This window comes from Carassius gibelio, chromosome B17 (assembly GCF_023724105.1).
Source record: "Carassius gibelio isolate Cgi1373 ecotype wild population from Czech Republic chromosome B17, carGib1.2-hapl.c, whole genome shotgun sequence".
NCBI classification, from domain to species: domain Eukaryota; kingdom Metazoa; phylum Chordata; class Actinopteri; order Cypriniformes; family Cyprinidae; genus Carassius; species Carassius gibelio.
In genome coordinates this window covers 5,988,194-6,008,785 of record NC_068412.1, presented here as the reverse complement: position 1 = coordinate 6,008,785, position 20,592 = coordinate 5,988,194, and the positions used below count along the sequence as shown (strand labels likewise).

At 36.9% G+C, this 20,592-nt stretch overlaps 1 protein-coding gene across 5 annotated transcripts in view; it reads left to right on the top strand.

The window, feature by feature from the left end:
- The window catches only part of LOC127976228 (ral GTPase-activating protein subunit alpha-2), a 154,197-nt gene that overhangs the window by 42,431 nt on the left and 91,174 nt on the right, over positions 1-20,592 (top strand). For all 5 annotated transcript variants that reach the window (XM_052580507.1, XM_052580506.1, XM_052580508.1 and 2 more), the window contains exon 4: positions 18,846-18,903. In XM_052580507.1, the coding sequence (XP_052436467.1) occupies positions 18,846-18,903 (58 nt within the window). The remainder of the gene's footprint in view (positions 1-18,845; positions 18,904-20,592) is intronic.

Sequence of the window (20,592 nt, the reverse complement as noted above, 5' to 3'; positions counted from 1 at the left end):
ATGGTGTAAAAAAGGTGAAAGTCCTTCAGAGTCTGAGCCAATTGTGCATACATTTAACTATTTACTCCTAATTGAGGGTGTTTTTAAAGTACCAGTCATGCTTCTGTTAGATGGAAATGTTTTGATGATTCCTGAACTCATGCTTTCACTATAATTTCTAAATCTGAAACAAAAATAAATACAACAAACATATACTTCACGTGAAAAATAAAATGCAAAGATTAGTTATTTAAATATTACCTATTTGGGTAAAATTAAATTAGTAAAAGTGCTACTAATATAAGTATAATGCTCTTACAGGATAAGTGGTAAGGAAACAAAAATGTCTGCTGCAAGCATCAAAATATGCAATCATCGTGCATTTGTCTTGACAGCAAATGAGAAGATTGGACTTTGCGCTTAAATCGAACGTCTCATTAGCTTGACAATTTCTCGCAAGCTTTTCATGCTGCGATGTGACTGTGTGGCAAAGCGCCCGTGTACAGCGACAGCAGGAGAGGAGCCATTAGTAGACTGAAGTGGTGTGTGTTAATGCAGCATGAAAGCTTCACAACCTCCATCTTACACAGGCCCATCTGCACCAGCACACCCTTATTCCTCCCTCGTCCTGTCATGGCTGCTGTTTTGTGTGTGACCGTGCTGGAAGGGATTACTGAAAACACCTCCATGTAGTGGGTGTCTGACCCCCTTTTTTATGGGTCGGCAGAGGAGAGATGATCGCTCGGGTTGCAGTCAGGCAGGGGGTGTGGGGGGCTGGTATTGTTCTCCTCCTCCTCTGTGCCTCTTTCTTTGTGTCTGGCACCATTGAGACATCTAGCACAGTTGTGGAGTAATACTGCATTCTCCTGTGTGTGAATATGAAGCAAACTCTTGTTTGTGTCTTGTTAATGTGTAAGCCATGTTTCATGTTTGATGACACAGCACCAGGGTTATTATCACACTAAAACCATGAAACACAAATTTGTTACCTGAAACTAAATAAACATTAACTGAATTAAAATCAAACATCAAAAAAAAAACAAAAAAAAACGGCCCCTTAACTCAAAAACACAAAATAGCACTTGATTTAGTAATTTACTCTGATCCAGCCCTGTTCAAATCATACTGGGAAATAACAATCCACAACCCAGTATGAGTTAATGCAACAAAAAACATTAATGTAGTCTCAACAAATTAAGTAAACATTAAATTTAAATATATTTCAGTTTATTGAACTATTAATCTAGAGGTTTACAGGGCTTTATAGTGTGACCACTTGCGACTGAAAACTATTGTGTGAGACTATTAAACAAATATTTATGAGCATCAGCGCAACAGACTCGATCAGGATATTTGTGCTTGCGCTCATCGGAGCTTTAAAGGTTTCTACTTGCGAAGTGGATTTGCAGCGTTGAGTATGTATCACAGAAATATCTGTTGATTCCATGAACCCAATGTTAAAGGGGTCATATGATGCGATTTCAATTTTTTCTTTCTCTTTGGAGTGTAACAAGCTCTTGGTGCATAAAGAAGATCTGTAAAGTTTCAAAGACTAAAGTCTCAAATCCTAAGAGATATTCTTTTTAAACGTTACGACTCATCCTCGCCCTTCTAAAATGCCTAATTTCAACACGCCCCCACATGTCTACATCACTATGTTGGAAGATCTGCATAATGCCGCCCAGATGCTCAAACAAAGAAAGAAGGCGTACCTTTTATTCTCATTGTATTATTGTTGTTACCGCCGCCGCCATGTCGTATAGACGCTGTGTGTTTGGTTGTAAAAGTGGAACAACTTTGTTTGGCTTTCCAAAAGAGGACGATATCTGCTTAGTCATGCCCGGAGCTGATCCGTGCTGGTCGTTAAGGAAATACATCAACTTTGCACTGTTGATCACCGGATTGGCTTCCACCATGGATGAAGCAGAGTCCATCACGGGGTCGTCACATGTGTTTGCCGCAAGCTCGTCCGTAGATTCGGCTGGCCGTGATGTTCTCAAGCCGTTCCACCACTGCTTACTCAAGCTGGCCTCCGCTCACTCAAGGCTGCGGTGTATGTATGCGGTGTGCTGTTTGGTTGAGAAAGTGAAACTACCAAAAAAAGACCAGACTAGAAATTGTTTATATTACGTTTATAATGGAGTTTAATGTTTAAGGCTCGTCGCTCCAGCCGGAAAGGGGATCACAGTATGTTGAGGGGCAAAACATTTCCGTTACAAGTCTGAGATATTCAGCCAATCGCAATGCAATGGATAGCTGGCCAATCACAACATACCTTGTTTTTCAGACCGATGAGCCTTGTAAAAATCAACACGTTTTAGAAAAGCGAGGTGTAGATGAGAAACAATAATGTACAGCAATATATATATATATTTATTTACCTTAAACCACATAAATGCATTTCATTACATCAAATACACAAAATAATGTTCTTTATAGCAGCATCATATGACCCCTTTAATCAGAATCCACTAGTTCTGGGTGGTAGGAAATGTATAAAATTTATATCACTGAATTTTTCAAAATGATACTGGTTTTAAGGTATATAACTTTTTTTTATTATTTATTACATTAATCTATATTCAGAAAGGCATGGAAAACAAATAACGATTGCTAACAGTTGCCTGTTACATTACAGTACATAAAATTCCACTTGCCACATTAACAGATTAAGGAGAGATGACTGAGGATGAAGTTAAATGATTTGCTGATCCTCATCACCACTGACAAATTTGACATTTTACATTTAATCTTGTAAAATGTGTGGCAAGAACTGCCCCTCCATAGTATAAACAGAGTATGTGCGATTGCAAATCTTGAAAGTGAAACTAAAAAGCGATTGTGCATTCAAAAGCAGTTTCATTGGTGATGTCGGCTTAACATCATGATGTCTATCAGCCAACGGGACCCTAATACCAACCCTGATAAGATAACGATAATACTACAAATTCTACTATTAATAACATTATAAACACATTAATGATTAATAAGCTGCTGGGTTCATGAATATTAATCATGGTGAAATCAAAAGAGGGACAATAACAGGTGAGTGCCTTCCAATGAGATTGTTGTTTTGCTAAGAGGATGTTTCGGAACGATAACTGTTTATATAGCAACTGGGATTTCCCTAGCGGCAGCTGCAGTGACGCGCTGTCTTTACCGATTAGTGATTGGCTCGTTCATTCAGAAGGCGGGCTTCCTGCAATTGAGCAGCCATTTTGAGCTTTGCATTTTTCCCCATTCAAAACTATACGAGTGACATGTCTTGGGTATTTTATTGTCTTTAGAGTGAAGCAAACTCACGAATCCTCTCATTATAATGAACAAAGTGTAAACGATGTGAATAAGAGTTTCATTGTGCAGTGTAGAGAGCTTTGTTAATTTTAATAGCACTTGTGAGGTCACAAGGTAGCTTGCAAATGTGATATTCATTAAATATAAGCGTTCCATAAAAAAGAAGTTAATATTAAGTAGGGGTGCACCGATCGAGATCAGCCGATCGTTAATGCGAATCTCGTCAGTAAAGTTGGTTCTCTAATCAGCGGTAAATTCCCTCAGGTGCGTGATTTCACATAGAGCCGCTGTTACTACACAGAGCCGTTTTTAACTGAGAAGATGCGCAAATGAACGCTGAAAATGAACGTGGATTTGCGCAGCTTCTCAGTTAACAACGGCTCTGTGTAGTAACAGCTGCTCTATGTGAAATCACGCACCTGAGGGAATTTACCGCTGATTAGAGAATTGGCTTTACTGACGATTGGCCGATCTCGATCGGTGCACTCCTAATATTAAGTGACTTGCATGACTACAACACTATTGCCTAATTTTGCTCAGTTTCATCTACAAAAATAGTTTCAATAAAGTCACTGCTGAGCTGCTGAGTATCTCCAAAGGCAAACACAACAATTTTGTGAAGCGCTCCTGTTCAAGTCTGAGATGACAGAAAGTGCATCATGTTTGTTTTCTTTATTTTATAAAAGCACGAAAAACTTTTATACTGTTCCGACTGGTGTATTACTCTTACCTTTATGAGCAAAAATGATAATGAATTTTAAGTTGTTTCCACTGAAAAAAATGCAAGTGATTGCACTGATGCCTGAAGTGAAGTGAAGTGAAAGTTACATTCAGCCAAGTATGGTGACCCATACTCAGAATTTGAGCTCTGCATTTAACCCATCCAAAGTGCACACACACAGCAGTAAACACACACAAACCATGAACACACACCCAGAGCAGTGTGCAGCCATTTTATGTTGCGGCGGCCGGGGAGCAGTTGGGGGTTCGGTGCCTTGCTCAAGGACACCTCAATCATTTAGCTTCCAGGCTTCGCATAAACTATTGAATAATAAGTACCTAGTATGTACATGAGGAACAGGACTGTAAAATAAAGTGCTGCCAAAATGTATATATACAGTCTAACCCAGGCTTATTCACAATGACAACATTTTCAGATACAACGCAAACTGTGGTAACTATTTAAAGCAACATGGACACAAAAACCATTGACAAGAGCTGAGCAGCTTTACGCAAATATGCACCAATACGATCTCTACTAATGCAGAAAATAAAGACAGTATCTTTTGAATCTGAATCACACAGCATTTCAGCTTTCAGTGTGGACAGACAAATAAAGTGATGCTAAAAACACAGTTAGGACACACTGTTGCTGTTATTCCTGTGCAGTAAAATCGGGGCATGGCTGCATTTCATCTGGCTTTGTCAACATCGCAGCGCTGCACAATAAACAGATCAACTTTCTTGCCTTTCTTCCAGACTCAATACAGCCACTACGGTCTGTAGTTAACTTGAGTATTCTGTTGTCTCCAGCGCACACTGATCCTGGCTGCTCATGAAGCTCCTTGGATGATGAATGAGAGCACTGTTATCACCCTTGATAGTCATTAGCTTAAGGCAGTTCCTTTGGCATCCAGATGGGCACATAATGGCAGCTTCCTATCCGCCCGCAGCTCACTTTGAGCTGCCCAAAGACCCATCTCCCGCTCGCAGGTGGCACTCACACACACACGCACACATACATACACACACAGACACACACACATACAGACACAAAGAGCCTCTTATGGCAGGAGGGAGCTGGTTGGCGCAAACAAGACACATTTGCATTGCGTTTTCATCTCCTCTTAAAGCTGTCCTACACTAAAAAGAATACTGTGAAATTTACAGTAACTTGCTGACAGCAATCAGCAAGTATGTTGCAGTAGTTCATTTCACAGTATGCTTCCTGTAAACTTAACTGCAGTTCCTTTAAAAATACTATAAACCTTTTGACAGTAATAATTACAGTACTGTGTTTCATCACCTCACATATTTTACTACTGTAATAGTGATTACTGCATTAGTATTATGTACTGTCAAATGAAGACACTGCTTTTGTCACAAAAATGACATTTATTGACAACTTTTAACACTTTAAATTTCTAAATTCATAAAATAAAAATGGCACAGGAAAAAAAAACATTTTTTTCAATGGGTAAACATTTTTCTTTTTACATTTCGTTTTGTATACAACAACACTTTTTCTGAACATACAAATCAATCCTGTTCAAATGTATTAAAATGTTCGGTTAAAATTAGAATGTAAAAGACAAATTAAATGATTTAAAAACAGCAGGATTTCAAACAGAATTTGGTCCCTCATGTTTTTTTTCTCCCAGAACTGTATTTTTCTTCAAAAATGTGCCTGAACTAATCAATTTCCTGGGCTGGAGTCTTCTACCCTGCAGTGGAAGAAATTAATTATTAATGGAAAAGTTTATAAGCAAGACAGATGGGTTGATGACAATATATATATATATATAGTATATATATAATAATATAATATATATATATATAAAAGTCTGATTGGATCATCTGATTTAGCCGATCAACATGTAATACAATGTCCACTTCTCTATAAACCAAAACTCTTAAAACACAGATTTACATATATATTAGGGTTTGGAGAGAAAAGCGACCTAGATATAGCGTAGATTCTAAATTTTTTTATTTTATTATTTTTTTTTTTATTCCAGAATCTATATTAATTCAAATTCAATTGCTTTATTTTTGTCCTTGCTTGTAGATGAGGTTGACGGAAGTTAGCCACTTTTGTTCCAAGAGAGGATGAAATGTGTCGTTATCTATGAGTGTTAAAGTGGTGTAATATCCAGAGTGGAAGCGTAGAAGAGACCTGAGACTGAACACACTGAAAAGCCTTTGCCCTGCTCAGATGCTGAGAGAGAGAGATTATACAATAGAGCTGCACGATTCCTCTTCAAAGACTGATCTCGGTCATCGCGACCTTTCAATTTGTCTGTCTATTAAAATTGACAAAATCATATTGCAACATTCAAATCTGTGTTGGCACTGCCGCTGACCCAGAGAGTGTGACGTTAGTCATGAAACAGCTTCACAAACTGTCTCTTAAATAAATATTTGTATTTTTGATATTTTATATGCTCTGTTGGTGGTTTGTGGAGTAGCACACCCGGGGGGTGATTTTTTTTTATTTTTTTATTTTATTTTTTTTATATAGCTTTTATTAAGACACAAAATGTAAATTTATTTTTATTAATACGAACCGTAACATCTGTAAAATGTACAACCTTATTTTTAAAGGATAAAATTCTAATATTCTTACAGAGTTGCAGCTCTACTCTTATTAGACAGTACTGGTTTCTTACATTTGCCATGAATGTCATTGCTTTAATTAGGGGTGTCACGATTCTCCAAATCCTCGATTCGATTGCATTTTCGATTCTAAGGTCACGGTTCGATTCGATTCTCGATTTTTACATTTATTCTCTTTAAAGCACAGATTGTCATTTTTCAAACTAGACTTTTATGTAATATAATATCTGACCTTTGTTTGCAATGTACCACATTACACTGTCAAATTTAAAACTTTTATTAACAACATAATGTAACAATAACTAAGTCAATTGAAAACTTAAAATAAACTGCCATCCAGTTTCTCTTTTGTAAGTGCAGTCACAAAAGATGACATTCAAGTTCATAACAAAACAAACAAAAACAATAAAAAATTACTAAACTAACCTTCAAATATTACGATGTATCTATTTAAAAGATTAAAGATAAAACACTTGTTAAACACTTCACTGTCATTCATTTAGATTTATATATATAATGCTCGAGCATAGTTCATAAATACACAAATAATGTAATCTTGTCATACTCAATGAAGTCCCTCATGAGCAATGTCACGTGTGGATTGAGGGACTCGTTTTTTCTTTGGACCACATTCCCATTTCTTCTGCTAACCTGGACCTTCGAAGAAAAATGATCACGGTTATCACAGAATCCTGTTAAAAAAGTACTAAAACTAATGAAATCAATTCACCAAGTTTTATGTCGAAAACCAGCAAATAACAAATAAAATTAGCATCAATATGTACTTTTTTTTTTTTTTACATGTGAGCTTTTAAAATGAAGTGTTGAAAGCATTTTGCTTTTATAAATGCATTGACCTCTTTTTATATCTATTGGATCAGTGACAACTAGAGATTTTTGGAATGTAAGTGCAAGATGACGTAAAACTTTGTTTACACACAGTGAATGGATACAAATATACTTAACACATAATATACTTCTACACTTAAAACTGGGATCTACGGTGTATGTCTAGTGCTGTTATCTTACTGAGATCTGACACTGTTTTTGTGCACTTTAATGTGTTTGACATATCTAGGGATTGTGTCTGAAGTGAGACAACATTGTTTGCATTTGAAAAACATTGTATACATGCTAGTTCATGTACAGTAACTTATGTTCCTGGAACGACTGTTGAGGCCTCTTTGCTGCAACCTGTAAGAAATGAACCAAATGGTAAATAAAAGAACGATTAAGATCTCAAAAAACCTTAATACAGTGCGAGTTTATTATTATGCTTCCAAGAGTCATGAATAAATCTCTTGCATGAATAAAACTTTCGAATCGGCCCGCTTAAATGTCTGATTCGTCAGGCGCCAACGTTAGCAAGCAAGAAAAAAACCCTCAAAAAACAGTGAGATTATTCAAACGGCTACCGCGTCAACACATACATCAAATACACAATTTCAGATGAATTTTATTCAACAATACTAAACGTTACTCTTTAATCAAATTGAAGATGTTATAAATGTAATGTTGCCAGATAAGACCAATCTTAATACTGTATATGCATCCACATGATGGGAATGACACTTCAAATTTGGCTATCAACAATCTCGTTTCTGCAGTTTGACCTGTGATGAAGTTCAGAAAAATCATGATCCTATGAAAAATGTGTTAAGTCTTACCTCTAGCTGCATTTTCTGTCGAGTCTGGACTCTGGAGTCGGCTGGCTTCACTGCTTCACGCTCACGTTGTGTCGGCGGAGACAGTTGACGTTCGCTGGCTAGAGAAAAATCCAAGTGTAAAGGATGTCGGGATCATATTTCCGGCAAGTGCACCAACCGATACATCACATACACAATTCCAAATGTATTTTTGTTCAACAATGCTTTCAGTCTCTAAACTGATGACATTATCAAAATGATGCGCAGTTATATATAGATGTTTTTATTTTTATTAATTTTTTTGGTAATAAAATGCACACAAGACAAGAATTTACTAGAAAGTGTACTCTACTCGTTTACCCCTCTCTCTCTCTCTCTCTCTCTCTCTGTGTGTGCACTCTTAAAGTTGAACAAATAGGTAACTTTACAAGAGTAAACTGTGGAAATAAATCAGCAAAGTTACCTTTCTGAAGTAAAAATTCTGATGAAAGTGTGGAATCTCGTAGCTTACTTTAGAATTTACCCGCCATTGAAACTTGACCATGATGCTTTGCAGATCTACAGTAACATGCTGTATACAGTTTCTACAGTAAGCATTTGCTCATTTTACAGTAATAATGCTGTGAAAAATACATACATTTGTTACAATGTACCCAAACATTTCTCTTAAGAGCCAAATTAAATCTGAGATCTTTACAGATGATTTTGAAGAATCAATGAACAAATACAGAAATTATCTTGTGTATTAAGATTTTTCTGGTTATCAAATGAAGGCATAAAACATTCCTTGAATTTTTTTAATTTTTTTTTTTTTTATTGAAAATTAAGCAAACTTTATTTTTTGGCAAACAAAGGGGATTTACTATTAAAAATAAAACATGGAAGAAATGTTATGTGATTATTCCTTAAAAAAAATGTTTCATTTTATTAGTAGAAAACTATGTACATTCAGCTGAACAATAGTAATACATTTCTGGCAAAAACTTGTTTTTAAATTAAACCGGACTTTTATTTTGATGGGTTACTGTGAATACCTTTACAGTTCTGTGTATGTTCACTAGTTTTGCTCAAATCAAATGGTCAGATGCTTATGAAGTGACTCTCAGAGCAGATCTGGGGATGTTCTTCATGTGTTTTCATCCTCATTTAGTGAGATGACAGACGCTGAAATCACCGCGAGCGTCACACGCTTCAGTGTGTGTGATAAAGGAAGTCACGCTTCTGCGCCATTCATTAACAGAGACACGCAGAACATGCAGGATTCATATTTAAATAGACTTTTCCGGCTTAATATTTACAGATTAGTCCATATCACGATTTGATTTGTGTAATGACCTACTTTTGATTAATTCATTCAAAATTGGAAAAATTCGGTGACATTCCGCGTTAAACTGTAAATTCAGTTTTTATGACTGGATTCCACGATTCTGTCCGTGTTTTCGGCATAGCGATATTCATAGGAACCTACAGTTGTCAGTCTCATATCTGTATCTGCTAATTTTTTTAGGCAAACCTGTGCTGTTTGAGTAAAATGTTGTAAGATCAATGGCGGAAGTTATGGTTATTATTTTTTTTCTTAAGTTAACCAAAGGAATAATTGACTAATCAGAAAATAATGATTAGAGGAATTGACTAAACGAGAGAAAAAAGAACTCAAATCTAATTAAACAATTATTGTAAGTTGCAGCGTTAGCCAAAATGAATGATGCCTGGTGTCACTGACACATTTTAACAAGTCTTATCTGAATCTAGTGAAACACATCTTAAGAGAGCACAGAGGAGGATGTGTGTGTACAGCGTCTGTGAGATTCCCTGACCTGCTTTTCCCGGACGCTGTGGTCCCAGGCCCTTTCACTCCACAGCATCACCAGACCTCTGATCCCTGAATCACTGATCTCATGTCCTGTGCCTCCTTCCTGGAGCCCATCTGACTGACTGACCCTGGCCCAGGGCTGCTTGGCTTTTTTGCTGACTGTCGAGTCTCCAGTGAATAAGTGGCCCTTTGCTGATGGACATGTTCCTCTACTTTTATCATGTGTGGAGCCTCATGAAAAAATAAATTATATCTCGATATTGTCAATTTTGTTACGATATTCGATATATATCTCGATATGTTTGCATTTTAATTTAAATAATACAAATTTGGGGAAAATAATTAAACTGGGATAAGTATTCTATTGTAGTATTGACAAGTTTTTAGCTAAGAACACAAGTCTGTCTACTGTCTAAAAACCCTCTCAGATGGAGAGCTATTTGCTGAAGCACAGATGTATTTATATATATGTACAGTTATGCCCAAAAATATAAAAAACCCTTGGTAAATATGATCAAATAAGGCTGTGGAAATTAATATGCACTGTTAATCCTTTTGATCTTTTATTTAAACATTTCACAAAAATCTAACCTTTCATTGGATAATAAGAATTTACATTTCATTATGAAATAAATGTTTTTTCTCTAATACACATTGGCCACTATTAAGGACACCCCTAGAAATACTTATGAGTAAAATAACTCTGAAGTATATTCCCAGTCATATTCACAATTCTGAGTACTCCAGGGTGATTATAAACATGAAATTATCCAGCCATTGCTTCCTGTTTCACAGAAATATAAATGGGGGAAACAAAGCCCAAATTCCCTTAATCATCCATCACAATGAGAAAAAACTAAAGAATATATATCTGATGTGCAGCAAAAGATAATTGAGCTTCACAAATTGGTGAAGTGGCTTTAAGAAAAGTATTGGAGCAGTGAAAATTCCCATTTCCACCATCAGGACAATAATTAAGAATTACCAATCAACAGAAAATGTTACGAATCTGCCTGAGGTCGTGTGTCTATATCGTCCTAATGTGAGGTGAGAAGGAGAGTTTGAGTGGCCAAAGTCTCAAAAGACCACAGCTGGAGAATTGAAGAAAACAGTTGAGTCCTGGGGTCAGAAAACCTTTAAAAAAAATTGTCAAACAGCACCTACATCACCACATGTTGTTTGGGAGGATTACAAGAAAAATTCAAAAACAAACTAAAGCATATTCAGTTATCAGACACGACTGGATCTTCAAATGGGACGGGCTTCTATGATCAGATGAAACTAAAAAATGAGCTTTTTAGCAGTAAACACTCAAGATGGGTTTGGTGAAAACAGGGATAAAAAGTACCCCATGTGTACAATGAAATATACAGCTGTATTTTTGATGTCGTGGGCCTGTATTTCTGCTGGAGGTCCTGGACATCTTGTTTAGACACATGACATCATGGATTCTATTAAAACCAACAGATAAAAAAATCAAAAAGTGACCGACTCTGTTAGAAATCTTATAATGGGCCATGTTTGGATCATTCAACCGTACAATAATCCAAACACAAACCTCAAAAACAACACAGAAATGTGTCACTGAGCTCAAAACCAAGCTTCTGCTATAGCCATTCCAGTCCTCTGACCTGAACCCTACTGAAAATGAGAGGAGTGAACTGAAGAGGAGAAGCTGGGAATCTGAAGGCTCTGGAGTGATTCTGGATGAAGGAATGGTCTCAGATCTCTTGTCAGGTGTTCTCTAACCTCATCAGGCATTATAGGAGACAGTTTTGAGCTGTTAATCTGGCAAATGGAGGTTTAAAAAAGTATTGAATAAAAGCTTCATCACCGCTTCTGCAGTGAGGAGCGAGCGTTTGCATGCGTATGGTTGCCAGATTGCTTAAAATAAGTAAAACACCAGGAAGAAAATGAATCTATGTAACAGTGAAGCTCTGTTTCAGGGATTATAATGATTGATATCTGGCAACCGCGATCATGAGAGTTTGTGCAGTTGAGGAGTGTAGACCAATAACATTGACGTTTGGCGCGTTCTTTTGGGAAAGTATGCTTGAATTAGAAATATTCTATATTCACGATATTTTCAAATTGTACATTGTCGTCAAAATTATTCTGATAGTATCGCGGGTATTCGATATATCGGCCAGCCCTACTGTGCATGTAGCTTGAATCATGTTGATATGTGATATGAATGCCCATGAAAGTCTGAAGTATTGGTTCGGTATAACAAGAGAAATAATCTCTCAGTATATGATTGAATCAGCACAGCCTTAATACGATGAGAGCGTGTTAATATCATAACTCCTGTACCAAATATTATTAGAGTTCGAAAAGGGTTTATAGTGAGCAGTCCATTTGTTCTTGTGTCTGTCGAGCTGAATGGCCATCAGTGATGTCAGATTAGGCTCATTAGTATGCAAACGGACCAGAAAGGTCATAAATGAGCAAACGAGGAACTGTAATCTCTCTCTGTCTGACTGGGAGTTATTGCAGGCTCTCAGTTTTTCGGTGCTCTCCTCTGTTGTGTTGGATTTTGATATTCTGCGTTTGTGGTATTTAAGGGGTGTGCTGTATTTTGATGGCTAAATGATTACACTCTCGAGTGCCTTGTTGCTTTGATGAAAATGTGTTACTACATTATTAAAATATATTAAGTACATGCATTTTAATAACATTAGCACAGTGGTGGTGCTAAGATTGGTTATGCACAGTTAATTCCTTTTACTGTTTGGATAAATTGCTGCTGATCTGGAGATTATGTCTGGATGTTTATAAAGGGAATAAATTCATGGATCAGCAATCAAAAGCCAAGGATCACTTACTGTATGGATACCAGGGTCATTAAACAGCAAAATGTCACCCTGGAATGTATATTTATAACCTTGTGTGTTATTGATAACAGATTCTGTGTTTTAGCTTGTCTAATTATGTGAAAGCATAAAAACATGTTTCATTTATTCTTACAATATCCTTATGATTTATTTATGTAATTATTTTTTTCACAGAAATTATGTATTTAAACGTTTTAAGGAATAAAACATTAATTTAATATATCTTTTAATTAATGAAAATTAAACATCTTCTTTTTCTGAAAATAAAGAGGATTTAATATTACATTTAAATCACTGAAGAAATATTGTGTGATTATTCCTAAAAAAGGTTTTAATAATTTTAATAGTAGTAGTAGTAAAACTTGTTCATTTCATTTGTATCATGTTGTCTTTTATTTGTACTATTGCTCGTTATTTATTTGTTTATTGTTGTTATTTTTTTTTCTTACTGTTTAGCCCAATATAAACTTATTTATGTATTTATTTGTTGTTTATTTGTTGTAATTAAATTGAATTTCAAATTGAATTTAAAGAAATCTGAATGTCTCAGGAGTTGGGATATATTTGTTTGCATTTGTTTTGTGATTAATGAAAAATAAAATATACATTAAGAGCAGGAACTCAACAAAAAAGCTTGAATGTGTGACAGTGGTAGGCAGAATTTGAGATTATGGCCTTAGTATTTTGTCAATATACTGTTTTCAGTTGGTGATTGGAGAAACTGCCACATCCCGTTCCTCTGTTCATGTTTCTCTCTTTCTGGTGCAAATATTGAAACTGTTGTTGAACTGGAGAGATTTGTATTGCTTTGCTTCCCTCTTCTGGAGTGTCTAGGTATTGCAACAATGCTCTCTTAAATGTTGGAAAATGTTCCTTCATCAGCTGTTTTTTGGTGCTGTTATATTTATTTAACTCATAGATATTGACTTATGGATCTATAGTTTTTGCCATGTAAGATTGAACCGTGTTGATTTCATTTCCCATTACAAACAGACACTTTCTAAGAAAGAAGAAGTGAGACTCCAGTAAATTTCTGTAATAACGACTACTGGACCATGTATTGTTTTATACCTGTTATACAGTACATGCCAGTGATTTATTTAATTATTTATTGTAACATATTTTAACAAGAAAACTCTTGTTTAATGTATATTGTTAACTTCTCATTTTCACATAAACATCATGTCATCAAGTAAGATATTAATTTAGTAAACATTCAGATTCAGCAAGTTGTTCGACTGATTTCTGATGTGCTTAAATGCAGTGCATTTATTTCCATGATAGTCTTTATTATTATTTTGTTTTATTTTAAATTGGCATGAATTAAAAAAAAAATGCAACAAATACTTACAAGATGCATAAATAAAAAACAGTGATTATAGTCATCCTGTCAGGACACATTTTTCCTCATTATTATTAATTTAAAATGATAATCAAGGATGGTTTTCATTTTGCCAAATATATTTTGTTTTGTAGCACACAATTAAAAGATGAATGCACTTTGTTATATACGTCACATTATGTATTTGTAAGAATTTTATATTTGGGAGTACATCTGGTAGCACAACTTCTTCATAAGTATCTCACCGATTGAGTGTTTGTTGCACACAAACATGTCCGTGTGTCTCAGTCAGTGTCAGAAAACTAACTCCTGAATCAAGCTTATTTCTCTTTAAACTAATGTCAGTTATATGAAGAAGATTATTAAGAATAGCAGATGCTATCTTCCATTATCTCTATCTTATGTATTTCTTGTTGAGGCTCTCTAGCAGTGATTTGCAGTGTTTCCTATGCTTGTCTTGAAGGCTAAATTCTTGTCATTAAATTATGAGATTGAACATTGTGTACAAACCATGTGTTTACAGACTGTGACCTCTGACCTTTCTGGTTGTTTTTCAGAGTACTTGCTGATCCTTGTATCATATGACTGCCTTTTCCACGCCACTGGGTTTCATGTCTTATATCGATGGACTTTGACTTGCCTGAACTCATAACCCACCTTTGATTTCTGTGCTCTTGGGATATATAAAACGAAACCTTATCGGCATTCAGCAAGTCTGTGGATGTGTGTGTTTGCACAACTAGTTGCTCATAAACAGGTCGCTGAAAATTTAAAATGAACTGATCCAAAACATGTATGACTGATTTTATTCTCACTTCTCTATTTTATGGATTTTTTTTTTTTTTTTTTAACTCTGTAAACTCAACTTTACTTAAAAATGAACAGCAACGCCCAAACTATTGAAGTGCCCCTATTATGGGTTATTAAAGGTTCATATTTTGGTTTTGGGAGTCCCCAACAACAGGTTGATATGCATGCAGGGTCAAAAAACACTTCCATTGTCTTATAATATGCATTTATTTGTACCTTTTTTGCTCAACAACACACAAACAGTCTACTCAACAATTCATTTTTCCAAACCCCTCCTTTGCGTGACATGAATTTTAATTTCACCTCACCTGTAATGCCTGATAAAGCAGTGTTTGTGAGCGCAGTGCTGCTTTCTGTACGGCATTAGCAGGGAAACAGTGAATTTAGGCTCCAAAAGTGGCACCTAGTGGCAAAGAATCGACTCTTTCCTTTATAACTTTATACACAGCACTTTCAGATGTAAAACTTTGCAGGATGTTCACTTGGAGCTGTGTTCACTTTTCACTGCATGAAAGATCATTAACTATCCATAATAGGGGCACTCTAAATTCAGCTACTATTTATTTACGTATGATCTTATAAATTAATTAACATTCAAACAAAAAACGTTGATTCAGATGTTTGAATTGCTCATTGAATGGCACTTTGACTCAGCAACACATTTTTAATTAGACTGATGAAAAGAGAAAGTCTAATGATACAATTATGTTTCTTCTTTAATCCATTGTGGAAATATGATAACTTCCACTGTGGGTGTCTTAAAGACTTGTTTACGTAACAGATTTATTCAAACATACAGGAAGAAATTAAGACATCTAGCAAAGAGTATGTCGTTTATAATCACTTTAGCTTCAGCCTGAGCTCTGCGCTTAAAAACTCTCATCATAATCAGAAGCGTCCTACACTGCAGAATGAGTCTCTTATGTACATTATATTTACACTGTTGGTAATCATGAGAGCGTCCTCCAGTGAACAGAAACCCCTCTGATTGGTCATTGTGTTCATGCACTGAACATGCATGCCTGTGATTGGCTACAGCAATCAGCACAAACACAGAAAAAAAAAATTGTGTTGAGCACTGCAGTGATGACAAATTTTTTGTTGGCCAACCAGGAAGTGTGTAAAAAAAAAAAAAAAATACAATGGGGCTTTACTGAAAAATTTGGTCACAGAATAAAAAAAAATGAAGCACTTTATTTCAGACATTTAATCAAAAACCCATTAAAAAAAAATGGGTCCAAAACGATTAGAAAACTAGTATTTTCAGCAGCTAAAAAATGGTTTTAAGTCAGTTATTTCTATCTTTTGTTGTAGTGTCTCAGTAGGAAATATGTGTTTACATTTCCAAACATTAATTTTTCCATTAATTGTAATAATCCAGTGAGATTTCAGTGCTGCACACAAAGATCTGATCTGATCATTATCGATCTGTCTGGAATAACATGAAGAAGCAGAACAAACGGAGACAGACTCAGTCCAGAAAACACCTCAAGAAACCTGCAGAGCTACCTGAAAAACTCTGCACAAGTGCACAGAGGGCAAAAGCTGCTTTAAACGCAAAGGATGCTCACACCAAATGTCGATTTAATTTAGTTAATAGAAGTTAATTGATACAGAAAATCTAATAATGACATTATTTTTGACAACATCCTCATTTTATGACATTTTTATACTAGTGCCTAAAACTATTAACAGTACTGTAGCTTTGCAGGGAAGCGTCCTGGAGACATTGCCACAGTTCTTCTGGATTGAGTCTGTCTCAGTGTGTTCTGTTTCTTCATGTTATTCCAGACAGACTGATGATGATCAGATCACATCTCCGTGTCGTTTATATTACACACTACAGCAAAATATACAAATAACTGACTTAAAACCATTTTTTTAGCTGGTGAAAATACTAGTGTTCTAATCATGTTGGTCAGCACTGTGCATCCTCTCCACCAGCACTTCATTGAGTCTGTTCTTGGTGCTACTGGAACTGCAGACAGATGGTGGACTTCTCAGTGTCTGGGTGTTTCTTCTCAAAAGTGCTGCTTCAGAAGTTGCGTTTCACATGTTAGTGGTTCAGACCCATCTCTCCACGGCTGGTGTATTCTCAGTCATGCTCAGCATGTGGTAAGCACGGCGAGTGTGCATAACGCCGGTGCAGAAAAGCCTGCCGTAATGCTGCATTCTTATGCTTGGAGAGCTGCGGCAGATTAGCACAGACTCTGGCAACCGGCAGCAGCTCGCAAACTCCACGCCACGCTCCTCAAATCCTCCATCCCAGACACCGCTGCAGCGCAGCAGGGGACCGCTTTCCGTTACCTCAGCCGTCTTCTGCGATCCCCGAGTGTGCGGGCTTACACAGAAGCTCCAGTTATTTGTCAGTTTGCTCACGATGAAGACAGGCTGTAATCCAGAGCTGTCCTTCCACACGCTGAAGATCAGTACAGCGGTGCTTGAATGCTCTCATACTCATGTGTCAGCACGCTCCACATCAACACAGGACGTAAATGAGAATGACACGATGAGTGACGGCTGTCACGTAACACGTGAGATTATGGTGTCCTCTTCCTGTGGAGTGTCACGGGTGTCACTCTTTCTTTGCGCTGACAGACTTGACCCCATGTTGCTGTTCTGTGGTTGAGTGTCTTATAATGGCATTACTCATAATGCACTGCTACTGATGACATTACCGTTGTCCATTAGAGTGAATCTTAACCCACTTGTCACTGTGTGTATCACTCAACAGGGACACGTCTAACTGTCTGTGAATAGTCGCTAATGATTTGGTGTCAGAAGGGTCTTGTGGTAGTAAGGTCACAGCTCAGCTCTTTCTATGCTGACTGTTTCAAATAAATAGCGTGTAGGTGTAACCTTTGTCAGAAAGTATTTTCTGCGTTTTTGTTGGTAATAATAATTTCGAAGCTATTTTGCAGAGTGTGTTTTTGTGCTGGTTTTCACATTCTTTAGATTCTGTGCATTTGTCAGTTCACAGTAGTGGCATGAATTCACTTTTTCTTTAAGCCGTGAAATTTGCTATCTTTAATTGATTTCCAAGGACATTCTTTCTTCATAAGGGTGTTTTATTTTCTAACCTCATTAAATTGATGCATCATGTTTTATACCAAATGTTTGCATTAAATCAATAACACATATGAGAAACTGTAGGCTGTTCCCAATCAAATGAAATCTGTTGCACTGCGGAAGTGCTGGACATACTGTAAACCAGCATTTACACTACAACTGCATTAATAATACTACGAGATTAATGTTTTAAAGATATTACATTATTAATGCATTAAATATTAAGTTAAAACCAGCAGTAGATGGTGGCAGATCTTAATCATTGAGTCACTGAGTAATTCATTCATCAAGTTTATTCAAAAACTCATTAATTTATTCAGAGACAAAAGACTGCTGTGTGTTCTGAGAAGCACAACGGTTCTGCTGTACTAAAAAAAGTCTAAAAATGTGACTTGTAAGTTGCAATGTAACTTTCTGTTTATTGAACTGTTGGTAATCTGTATCACATTTGTATACATAACCAGAATGATGAATAAAAGGTTTACTTTGCTTCTTTTGTGTTGTGGCCTGGTGAAAAATAAAACCATAGACTTGCATTGAAGGAGAAACCTGAGACTGAAACCTGACAAGGTTTTATTTTTATTTGTATTTTTTTTTGCTGCACCACTTTACTATTATTGGGTGTAAACTATATATGAAGTGAAAAATGACTGCTATTGAGCTCTTGAATTTTATGCTATTAGTTTAATGTGATTACGGAGTGTCCTTATTTTTCCTTTCAGAAAATTCTGCAACTTCTACCTGAGAAAATCAACAGTCGATGGCAGTTTCACAGTATAGGTAAGTGCTGCTCAGACCTCATTTTACACTCACATGGTTCATGCCACACAGTTTAGTTGTTGAAATTGAAATATTGCTTACAGTATCAGTATTTCTTTGTGCAGTATTATTTATGAGTCATAAATGAGTCAGTCTGTATGAGTTTTGCTGTTAAAGCAGGTTCAGGAGAGAGTCAGTGTAACCTGGTTTAATACTTTCTCAGAAAAAATAATTAGCTACAGAGAGAGTGAGGGCAGGAGGTTAATAAATGAGAAATGCAAATGAGAGGCTTCATTTGAAATGCAAATTGCTGAATGAAATTATGCGTCTCGTGGTTTCAGTCTTCCGTACAGGAAGACCCTCAAAGGATGCAATAACCTCAATTAGAGCCCTGCACAGACAGACAGACAGAACAACAGAGAGACAGACAAACAGACAGATAGAATGACAGACAGACAGAGAGACAGACAGACAGACAGACAGACAGACAGAATGACAGACAGACAGACAGACAGACAGACAGAATGACAGACAGACAGAGAGGCAGACAGAGAGGCAGAACAACAGACAGACAGACAGAACAACAGAGAGAAAGACAGAACAACAGAGAGACATGACAGACAGACAGAGAGACATGACAGACAGACAGAGAGAATGACAGACAGACAGAGAGGCAGACAGACAGAATGACAGACAGAACAACAGACAGATAGAATGACAGAGAGACAGACAGACAGAATGACAGACAGACAGAGAGACAGACAGAACAACAGAGAGACAGACAAACAGACAGATAGAATGACAGACAGACAGACAGAGAGACAGACAGAAAGACAGACAGACAGAATGACAGACAGAGAGACAGACAGACAGAACAACAGAGAGACAGACAGACAGACAGACAGACAGACAGAATGACAGACAGACAGAGAGGCAGACAGAGAGGCAGAACAACAGACAGACAGACAGAACAACAGAGAGAACGACAGACAGACAGACAGACAGAGAGACAGACAGACAGACAGAGAGACAGACAGACAGACAGAGAGACAGACAGAACGACAGAGAGACAGACAGACAGACAGATAGAATGACAGGCAGACAGGCAGACAGACAGACAGACAGACTGACAGACAGACAGAACGACAGACAGACAGACAGAACGACAGACAGACAAACAGACAGATGGAACGACAGACAGACAGACAGACAGAACAACAGAGAGACAGACAGACAGACAGATATAATGACAGACAGACAGACAGAATGACAGACAGACAGACAGACAGAGAGGCAGACAGAGAGGCAGAACAACAGACAGACAGACAGAACAACAGAGAGACAGACAGACAGACAGAGACAAGACAGACAGACAGAGACAAGACAGACAGACAGACAGACAGACAGAGACAAGACAGACAGAGAGACAGACAGACAGACAGAGACATGACAGAATGACAGACAGACAGACAGACAGAGACAAGACAGACAGACAGACAGAATGACAGACAGAGAGACAGACAGACAGAGACAGACAGAACGACAGACAGAGAGACAGACAGACAGAGAGACAGACAGAGAGACAGACAGACAGACAGACAGACAGACAGACAGAGAGACAGACAGACAGACAGACAGACAGACAGAGAGACAGACAGAGACAAGACAGACAGACAGACAGACAGAGAGACAGACAGAGACAAGACAGAC